The sequence below is a fragment of the Priapulus caudatus genome, unplaced genomic scaffold (genome assembly GCF_000485595.1).
Source record: "Priapulus caudatus unplaced genomic scaffold, Priapulus_caudatus-5.0.1 Scaffold53, whole genome shotgun sequence".
NCBI classification, from domain to species: domain Eukaryota; kingdom Metazoa; phylum Priapulida; class Priapulimorpha; order Priapulimorphida; family Priapulidae; genus Priapulus; species Priapulus caudatus.
Genome location: NW_014577114.1, coordinates 384,593 through 395,654, shown reverse-complemented (window position 1 = coordinate 395,654; position 11,062 = coordinate 384,593). Strand labels below are relative to the sequence as shown.

The 11,062-nt window shown below is 38.7% G+C and overlaps 1 protein-coding gene across 2 annotated transcripts in view; it reads right to left on the bottom strand.

Moving 5' to 3' along the window:
• Positions 1 to 858: 858 nt before the first annotated feature.
• The window catches only part of LOC106820954 (rhotekin-2-like), a 12,937-nt gene continuing 2,733 nt past the window's right edge, over positions 859 to 11,062 (bottom strand). Inside the window, exons 2-14 of one of the 2 annotated variants that reach the window (XM_014825573.1) lie at positions 10,996 to 11,046; positions 8,909 to 9,114; positions 6,565 to 6,620; positions 6,394 to 6,447; positions 5,526 to 5,652; positions 4,843 to 4,978; positions 4,369 to 4,418; positions 4,083 to 4,183; positions 3,767 to 3,873; positions 3,437 to 3,580; positions 2,936 to 3,107; positions 2,193 to 2,303; positions 859 to 1,846 (exon numbers count right to left, since the gene is read on the bottom strand). In XM_014825573.1, coding sequence (XP_014681059.1) covers positions 1,647 to 1,846; positions 2,193 to 2,303; positions 2,936 to 3,107; positions 3,437 to 3,580; positions 3,767 to 3,873; positions 4,083 to 4,183; positions 4,369 to 4,418; positions 4,843 to 4,978; positions 5,526 to 5,652; positions 6,394 to 6,447; positions 6,565 to 6,620; positions 8,909 to 9,114; positions 10,996 to 11,046 — 1,515 coding nt within the window. In that variant the 3' untranslated portion in view covers positions 859 to 1,646. The remainder of the gene's footprint in view (positions 1,847 to 2,192; positions 2,304 to 2,935; positions 3,108 to 3,436; positions 3,581 to 3,766; positions 3,874 to 4,082; positions 4,184 to 4,368; positions 4,419 to 4,842; positions 4,979 to 5,525; positions 5,653 to 6,393; positions 6,448 to 6,564; positions 6,621 to 8,908; positions 9,115 to 10,995; positions 11,047 to 11,062) is intronic. The other variant, XM_014825574.1, reaches the window with a different exon arrangement.

Genomic DNA, 11,062 nt, shown 5'->3' with positions numbered 1-11,062 from the left:
TCCTCATCCCGCTCTTCTCTTCCTCCTCATCCCGCTCTTCTCAAAGATGCACGTTCTCGTTAATATTCAGCATATGGGTTAGCGAGAAAATGCAAAGAAATAAGAAATAAAACTTATCGGCAGATATTAATTGAGGTGGAACAAAACAAAAGACGATGGGTACCATATACGATGGCACGGCCAAATACGATAGAAACGTAAAATTTAGCAGCTTGCGCGCGTCTCGCGACGGTGGAGCGTCCAAATACTCCGATACAACGCAACACGCTGTACAGTACTGGAAAAAAACCATGAATGGTGTGCGACTGTGCGTGTGCGTGTATGGTTAAGCCGCAGTACTCACACACACGCGCGTTACCAACACACGCACTCACGCAGTTTTTTCTGTACTATATGTTCACGAGACAAAAACCCGCTAGCACGCTGGTAGAGTAAATTACCTTTTAAAACTAACGGTAATTAGTAAAAATATTGAAAGAACCTATGTTTAATTAAAGTTATAACGTGGCTTTTTATATGCATCTCGCAAAATGATTGCAGTGCAGTTCAAAATAACGTCAAAAACTGACCCAGCGGCATATTGAAAATATATACTGAATGAGCTCATGATGAACACAAACAGCTCCAATAGTCAAATGATTTGCCTGCTGCCTGTAGTCATAACGTTTTAGAAGTCGAGCAATGGTGTATCTGCCATAAATGATAGCTTTTCGTTCTGAGACTTTGTAAAGTGTGATCAACCCGCGGTGGTGATCGTTACTTGAGCTTCTTGCTTTGGTCAAGCCCATCGGCATCGCAATTGCAAATGCTAAATGTAAATTACATATAGACTCAAATGATAATAGCTCTTACTCATAGTTATGTCATACAAACTATTGATTTATTTAGCATCGCTACATCTAACAATACATACGTGTACGGTAGTAAAAATGTATTTAGAAGCTAGTTCATTAATCAGTGTGATGTAAATTTTATATCAAAAATAGTCAATTGCTTTGCGTAGATATTAGAAGTAGCAAAACTATTCGTTTGCAACCAACTAATCTGAAAAAACCCTGCGGTAAAGGATCCTGCTTTGGAAAATTGTACCATGATCTTACTTTATGCAGACATCCAATGGAAACACAGCTAATTAATTAAATTTTCCACAGTAATTATTCAGCTGCCTTGGCGGAGGTCTGCGCTCTCCGAGTGCTCTAGTTACATAGTATATTACAAGTATTTAAGAATGATAGGTAAAAGGAACACTACTGTAGTTCTTCAGGGTTAGTGGTGTAACTTGTATAAAAATTGCATTGCAACTGAAAGACAGTGTTACCTGTATTGACAATTTCTCATGGGTTGTTGAATGGCCACCTGAATAAATCGAGTAGCATAGCTAACCCATGTTTCCTGAGGGCAAAGCCACGTGTGTGTTGTGTTCTGGGAAGGTGACCACCATTGATCATGTAATGTATTTACATTTCTCGGGGGGGGGGGGGCAACTGCTCTACTTGCCTCTCCCTCCGCGGCTAGCTACGGCACTAAAACGTGATGACTGTGTCTATACAAAGCTCGTGTCTAATTATTATAAGACAAACAATACTGACATTAACGTGCAACTATAAAATTACATGTTTCACTGATGAAATGTACATGATTATGATTTAAAGTGTGGTCTCTCTGCTCACGATGAGTTCTCTAGGATCCCTGTGTGCGCTGGTGTCCCGCTGCTCATGCTGTGTCTTCTGTTGGATGTTGCTACACGAGCGTGGATGGCTTAACTGTCCTATAGCAGACTCCTGAGTCCAAGGAATGAACTTGCGTGCCACTTTATCAACAGGATCTGCCACTTTAACTGGTGTCCCTATGTACAGAGTTAGTCACTGTTTAAAGCTGCGGATTTCATGTAACTGGTATAACCATACCCGTGTATAGTTAATCATTCATATGTTTTTAAATTATAACCTGAATTTTTTCTAAATTGCAGACAACTCAGTAAGTGGTACATTCGAGTGCATTAGATGAAAGTATTTTCACACAAGTTTAACACCAATATGAATATGGCAAAAATACTTAATACAATAAAACCAACACTTAACTAGAGCAGGCACATAAGAATAACATATTTGTGCATATGCGCGATGGTGCATAGACATGGTTGTCATGCGAATTGCGATGGCTTCAATAGAGATGAGAAAATGGTAACATACTATTGATAGACGTGTCATCATACAGCGAGGTTGTTCTGCACATAGAGGAAGGGTAGCTTGAGGCGAGCTCTGGCATCGATATGTGTGTCTGTCCTGCATAGCCCCACGCACCTGTGAATGCATGCCGATGAATATATGCTGAGTAACACATAATATAACAGGGTTCTCCCAAGAAATTTTAGAATGCATGTCAAGCGATCAGGCAGTTCCTTCCTGATTGTTAGTTGGAGTAAAATATGTGCATTGTAACCAGCCCAATGCATAAACGATCAGTTCAGAGATGCATACACCAAGCTGAGAAAACAAAGCAACTGTACTGGGATTGTCAAAAGTGCACGGCTGGAAATTAAGACATGTTGCAAATTAGCTTCAGCTTTGAAGACATGTCAGACCCGGTATGCTACAAGCTTTGAGAGAACCCTGTATAACAACAATGAGCGTAATAGTCTATTCAACTTCATTAATATAGAACAATGTATTATAATGGAAAATCTAATGAAACAATCATTAATATGGACAAATTCCATAAAAAATGTATTGTGAGAAACATCTAAGTTTACAAATGGTATCATTCTAACTACAAGTCAAAGAATCTCAACAATGACTACATAGCTTATATATCGTCGAAAGAACATTCAAGTGGTAGCTCTAGTTCATTAATTTATAGGTGCTATAACCATATGGTTTCCGATAAATAATATTTTAATGTGTCGAAAGTATCTACGATTAATCAATATTCCTACCAATGTCAAATATACGTTGCTCAATGACTGCGAGCCACGTGTCTCGTGCCTCATCACTTTCAGCCGAGAATGTGTGTTGCAGATAGGGGGTGCCGTTACTCTCTTTACTGGTAATTGTAAATCGCAACGAATGCTCACTTGTGCTATTGCTGACACCAATAACTTCACTATTCTGAAGAAGCAATCAAAGAATATTAGCTTAATGGGGTGCTGGGAGACTTAGTCTGCTAACTAGTGCTCATGCGCAATAGAGTTAAAGCTGCACTGCTGTGCACACATCAACAAAGGCGTGGAATAGCATCTCACACAGGCATGTTATTCGAGTGAGCTAACATGCCGACTTTTTGACACTCTTTTTCCATTAAATGGCAAATTGTATAGGTTTATGATATGGCTGGATATGGTTATGGAAATCGGCTGGTGTACACATTGGTGCGATTGCTGCCTCTCGCCGCAAAAATATCTCACTAGGAACAAGCTTTCTTAAAAGATTCTATGTACCACTGTTAGAGGAATGGAGTAAGTAGCCATTTCGTTAGCGTCCGACTGGTCCGTGTCTGACGATGACCGATCCTCTCTGAGCTCCAACGACCGTGGCATGATCGAGCAGGTCAGCAGTGTAGGGAATGAATCCATACCTTCCAGCTGTAATGGTCAAGATTCGAGAAGTGTTATTATTTCATACAGCTGCAGATTATAATTCTACACTAGGTTTACAGCCCAATATCATTATCAACTTAAGAGGATGAGTATATGAAGATAGCTATTCGTGTACTTGCATTCAACTGGTAACTTATTATTGAATTCAGGCTGATTTGTACAGCAACCTACCTTGCTGAGCAAACATATGTGGCTACGATTAACATCATCAGCCATGCTGAAGCTTGGCTGCACTGCTAGGCGACAGCAGAAGTAGCCGAATAGAGGCAAGCTGGCACCTATAAAAAAATAATGGCATGCGTGAAATATAGGGACTGGGTATACTCCTTCCACCAACAGAACATAAACGGCAGAGTTAGAAATGAAAGCTGAAAGCCACGTCTTATTGCCAGTAAAATTACTGATAAATTCGTGGTTTGAACAAGGTACTATTATATGTAACGAGTGCTTGATTCAATGAGACTACACTATTCAAGGCATACGATACATTTCACAGCCTTGTCTTCGACTAAATCATGTGTTTTGATGTTGTCATGTACATCCTCTAACGTCAATGTGGCGTGTGCTTTCTTCACAAAATTGACTCCACTGTAAAAGGAAATTAAATTTAACACACAAATAACAGACAGTGGCTGATTGATATAGTAGGGATATGAAAAATTTACAAGTTCGTCCCATCTGATTAAAGCATGGCAGGACTTCAAGAATATTAAACTATAATAAATAATTTAGTTCTCAATTTTATGAACTATATAACATGAACATTCATTTACATGTCTGCAGTAGAGTAGTGCTTCTCCATTGTCGCCTTATCTTCTTTAACCTGTGCAAATATTAATGAGAAAGGTTAAGTCATGCTAATTTGTTAGACACTCATGTTTGTTATATGGCTGCTTTTACTATCAGATTGCCAGTGGTGCAGACGATGTCAGATGTCACAAAATAGCAATAATAACTGCTAAACATTAATTTTGCCTGCTGATCAGTACATAAACACTTGGCCACACAATGTGCAGTAGAAGGTTTGAGGCAGAAGAGGATGATACACCAGATCCAGAAAAAAGTAGTCGGTAAAACAGGCAAAATTAGCTCCTGTCGAATTTCCAAAATTTTAATTACAAATTCTAAAGTTGGTATTGTTCATGAAATGTTTAAACTTTGGCTGCTATGTGACATTAGGTAACTCATTGAGTCAACTGCATAAATAATACCAATTTTCATAATAGATAAAACTATTTAATGTACACCTTCGAGGTTCTGCTGATCCAGGAGTCAGACCTGAATCTTGTCTTCCTGCTCGGGAAGCTCTCTGCAACCACGGCTGTGCCAGCCTCTACACTGTACAGCTCCAGTTCCAGGTGAAAGTTTGGATCTATATCATCGCTTCACACAAGGGGCAGTAGTCACATTAGAACACCATAGAGCATTGGCAGCATACTACGACAAATACGCCAAGCAGGCAGTCACTTGGAAGTCGTAATTAACAGAGCTTGCTAGATTGCAATAACTACATTTTTCAGAACATAAGCAAAATAAGATGCACATTGCTGAAACAGTTTTTAACTGACTACTAAGATTTAAAAAATATAATTAAGCAATCTGAATCAGCAATAAATTGCCTTATTCTAACTTTCAGTTTTTTCAGATCACAGTGTGGCTCGTTACCACTGACAGCCGGCGGAGCTAGACTCGTAATCTTAAAACAGATACTCACGTCCCACACTCGCATTGCTAGACCAGGGCGGGAATAAACCAGTGTTTTCTTGACAAAAACTTAAGTGTTTCTCTAATTGCAATAAAAGACACGTTAGATATATGCTTTGGAATTATATGCTTGATACGTGATATGTCACCTATTGACACCTATTGACATGTTATATTGATGAAAAGAATAGAATATTAGGCGATAGAGCAATATAAATATACTTACAATGTAAGGACATCATCAAAGCAAACATCAGTGAGGCTAGGGTTTACTGCATCAAGTAAGGCTGTATCTTGTACTTCTGTGCCAACCCTGGCAATGCAAAATAGGGCAAACTGCTTCTCTCCTTCACCTACACAAAAAACAAAAAAACAAAACAAATGTGAGAATAAGTTAAGTGCGAGTCAGTGGTAACATTCATTACAGGGGTCTACACTCATTATGTAATGAGATCACAAAATGTACAGAGCACCAGCAACACGTCTTATTGTTTTAGACACAGCATCCCTAAAATTATTTACTGTATATGCATCCTCAACAGAAAGTAGGTCATGGTATAATATGAATATTACATCTCACCCTCACAAAACAAATGTTATATTAGACGTAGGAGCATAACGACCTTTATTTCTGCGATTTAAAAAAAATTTTGTGTTAATTTCCAGATGGCTTCTGTATCAAAAACAATGTGAAATCAAAACAATTGTTCATGCGTTGGTGCCAACAACTTTTAAATACCAGTGTTACACTTGCAAAATTAAATTTTAAGCAAAGTAAACTCAACAGTTTCTGCCATATTAGTTCTGTAATGGTATTTGGTCAGGCACATTAGACAAGTCAGTGTGACTATGTGTTTATCTGTTTCTCATCCACTCTTAGTAGCCCGTGTGTATTGTATAATAACCCGTCATACATAAATATCACAACAGTAAAACTTAATTAAGTGATTTTAAGTGTTATATCAGGATGGTAGTGGAGTAGAGTATGGAGTGTGCACGAATGCACGTATTCATACTCGTATTTATATAAAGCACACACAGCACGAAGTGAATACTTACGGTGTCACACTGACAATTAAGGAACAACAACACACCTGGGTTTTTCTTGAAATGATCAGCTTCCTTCCACTGCAGCGGTATTCTGATACCTAGAAGATGATCCGTAAAAACATTAGTGGTTTACTGAAATACTACGTACCGACATATACAATATTGTGACTGATAGCATAAATAACGATCTGATCACTATGAATAGTTAGTTATACCTGAAAGTGCCAGTTTCCCTTTGCATGGGTTCATCTTCTTTTTGCCACTGCTAGATCTGACAAGAGGTAAAAAAGAGTCAGAAATATTATACATGAGATGTGATAAATGCATCAGTAAAATGGAAAACACTTTCAGAACATTGGAATATATGGATTGGAAATTCAAAGGGCTTCAAAACTATTATTAGGGTAGGGGTAGGGTAGTTCATCGATATATCAATGTATCGCAATACAAACCTTGCTAATAAAAGTATTTGACAATTCATGATACACATATCAGTATTGACTGTACTCACAATAACTTACTGACATTTAGTAGTGTAGATTCATCTAAAAACCAAAGAAATATGACTTTAATAGTAGTTTTATAACCACTGGTATGAAACCTCTCTCGATAGTTCATGATAAAGAGTTTGAGTTGATAGATGTTTTAGATTCATGCTATCAGGGGTTAATAATGACAAAAAAGTTTGACACGTATTCGGTACTGATTTCACTACATTTTGTCGTACGAGTTCGATGTGAATAAAAATAAAAATGTATACAAACATGAGCTTCTTATGTTCACTGGTCCTTATTCTAGCTTCCGGTAGTATTACAAACCGCGTAGCTTAAAAAATCGTACTTTTGCACATGGTTTTCACGTTATTTACCGTTGTGTGGCGTTGCCAAGTGGCAAATTCTCATACGACAAAATGTAGTGAAATCAGTACCGACTATGTGTCAAACTCCTTTGTCATTATTAACCCCTGCAGCTATTTATTACCTACAAGAAAGCACTTCTCTGACAAAGTCATTCCTGCACTATACAATGAGACCAAAGACAAAATTGTATCTGACCTAATACATGCAAAATAGTTGCACTAATCGATCTCGTATTTGCCAGAGTTGCGTGACAATCATTTCATTTCAGAATTAAGGATACTGTAAGGGTTACGGACCGGTAACACTGTAAAGGGCATTGCAACATAACTACTCATCAAATTCAATCAATCTCATATCCATTACATACGAGAGATGTCTCTCTACGCTCTCAACATTTTTTTTTTAATTCATCGCTAATTAATTGACACAAAAAATTGTGAATTTATACAAAACCATGCTTTTATTGCTATTTCTCAGAAACAGCAAAGAGTTGGGACCTAAACTTTTAACCATAAGACAAGTTGTTCATAATATGAACTAAAAAAGCATCCCTGGAATTTTGTTAAATGCTTTAATTCAGGAAATAAGTTGAAAAGATGTACAAAAATTTGTAGTGAATTTCTAAACCCAACAATTTCGTAAACACAGAGGCATAACTCATAAAATATAATATTAAAAAAAAATTCCAGGGACCGTTTTTTCCTTTGATATGTTAGCATTGAAACGTTACAAGAAATTTTGGAATCGGAGTTGCGAGTTTCGAGAAATAGCGCTTGAAAAATCACCTACTTTAACATTTTTAACAACCGAGATATCAGCACTTTTATAAATTTCCCATCATTGAACGCCTGTGTTAAGAATTGACTAAAGCGGGAATTTTGAATTGTTTGGGAGGTGAAATACATCACAATCAACTAATACATAGCTGCCCATGGCTGCAAACTATCAACTAAAATGGGTAGAAAAATTATGACCAAAAATTCGTCTCTAAGTCTAACCCTTACAGCTTAACGAATGGCAGCGTCACAACTATATGCTGAAAAGTGCAAACCAGATTGCTGGACGAATCACACACCGGTGTGCACATTGGATCAGCATTGAATGATGCACAGTGCATGAAAATGGTTTTGAAAAAACTGAGTCAGTAGGCCCCTAACATCACTAGTGTGAGCTCCATCACCCATTTTCTCGCCTCATAAACCTAAGTTACCTTATGTTCACATTTCTGAGGTAAATGTTAAAAAGCAGTTATTGTGATGTATAATATAATTTGCTTGGGCGGTACAGCTACCTTGATCCTGCGAGACAAATGCTTAAAACATGGATTGTAAAGTGATGGGTACTTGCCTTATTTTGAGTATGCAAAACCTGCCTCTGCCAAGAGGATGGCAGGGGGGAATACAATGTCAAGCTTTCATGAGATATGTGCTAAACTTAATGGAACTTCGATCATTTAAAACTAATTATATCTACTGACATGTGAAGGAATGAACATTTGGTTCCTTCTCCAATGATTTACAAGGTGAATGGAAATGGATGTATGATTGAAAAGAAAGGTGCATAACATTGCCTTTTTGATTGACTATCTAAGAGTTTTTAGCATATATGGAGTAATATAAAGTACATGGCCTATCTAAACTCGTATGCTATAGATAACCACGCGGGCAGTTTTGTTACACTCTAGTAGAATGATCCTCACTTGTTCTTTAGATCGAGTCTGCTGAGCACTTCGCTGGTCTTGCACCTCTGTAGCTCAGTCATGTATGCCAGCATGCGCGCGTTGCTTGTGACCAAGTCCTTACTGCCCTCCAATATTTGCTGGAAGTTGTGGCCGGCAGCCAGCAGCTTGGTGGTACCGTCCCGCATGCGAATCTCATGGTCAATGAGTGTGTTAATGTTATCAACCTGCAACGAATTATTGATGTCATTATATGGATGATAAATTTGATGTTGGCATAATCCTAATGGTGACTGAATTCACCAATGAATTTCCTTGAATTTCACCAATGGATCTGATTGTAAACATTGTATCAGAGATGTATAAATTATATAAAAAGTATAACTTTGCAAGTATAAAAATTGCAACCTTATATTTTGGCAGTTCAAAGTGCTGCTGCTGCTGGGGGACCCAAACCAGAATTGTGCCCAGCACAGCAACAGCCACCGGCACTCGGAACGTTTCAATAATGAGAAGATGGCAAATTAACACGAAATGTATTTACTACCAGTCTTAATCATGTTTTAACGGTTTCTCTACTGTCTTTCGCCTATTATTACCGATAATTTTCTGTAAATGCTGTTCAAATGCTCCTCTGCAAGGCACAAGTACATCGCACGCAAGCCGCGCACACTAGTACTACACTATATGTGACCCGTGCTGGGAGTTTTAGGCTCAGGGGTCAATTTCTGGATGTTGAGATTATTCCATAAACTGGTTCCTTAGACTCTCCGCTTTCAAACAAGCCATAAAGTAACTCTCTACCACAAATAGAACCGAAGATATGATTTCTTGAATTCATGAACCGATAAAACCTTAATTACGAGAAAATTGAGTTTAAAATAAAGTTAAAAAAAAACACGTGTTGCGTGTAATCTGCCGATCTGCACAATCAACGGATTTTACATTGGCTATAGTGTTATTATTGCAATAGATATTAGCAGTAAGTGGATCCCGATTTTGCAGACAGGTTTATCAGCTGGGGTTGTGTTAATTGCTAGTTCGATGAGATTGCGCAGGCCCGGTTTTGCAAGCAGGTTTACCATCGTGGGTTTTAGGTGAGAGTTCAATGATGCTGATGCCACACAGTCGGCAGATTCGTAGATTGAGCAGATCGGAAGATTGCACGCAACACATATTTTCATAGACTTGAGTTTGTTTACATCGTGAGAGTTCAGAAATTTCACTGATGTTACTGCATGCATCTACTCTAGCTATCAAACGCAGCTTTTTATAATAGCTAGTGTATGCACGTTCAACTGTCGACTGTCTGTAGTGTACACACACGCACGCACGCACGCACACCCACACACACACACACACACATTCCCTCTCTCTCACGCATACACACACATACGCATTCCCTCTCTCTCTCTCTCACACACACACACACATACACTCGACAATCAGCGGAGCGTCCCGTTGCGCAATCATGAGTGTGCGTGTCGCAAGATCACTGTGTGAGATGGATGTCCGGACGCGTAGCCTAGCGGCTCCCCGTCCGGAACCGGTCGCGTAGCCACGGCCAAAATATAAACATAATACTAAACAACCTAAAACTACCTCGGGTACATATCTGTACTGTACTCGGTTCAAGGATAGAGAACATGGGTCCCAATAAAACCAATATCATTTACATCAATATAAATATAATATTATATCAATATAATAGGTTAGGGTTATAATTAGGGTTAGGATTAGGGTTAGGGTTAGGGTTAGAATTAGGGTTAGGGTTAGGCACATTGGTTTTATTGGGACCCATGTTCTCTATCCTTGGGCCCTGTACTCTGTAGTACCTGATACGACAACGACCCCATCTGCGATACTGATGCCTGATGGCCAGTGATACTGATAAAGTGATAGGCCTACTGATACTGATAAGGCCTAGTGATAGCCACAGTCACAAGTTCCCTTCTCGCTTAACACTACGTTGGCGAGAGGCCGTGTAACTTGTAAGAGTCGGAGAGCCTGGTCGGTTTAGGCCTGCCGCCTAGTCTAGTGGGTTTATATAGTCTAGAGATCTGAGAATTCAAGCTCGTATTCGTAACACAACTCAACATAACACTAACCTTTGACATGGGGGATTTACAGATATGAAACTTCGTAAGCTTGACGTCGACCATTTTCTTTTTCTTA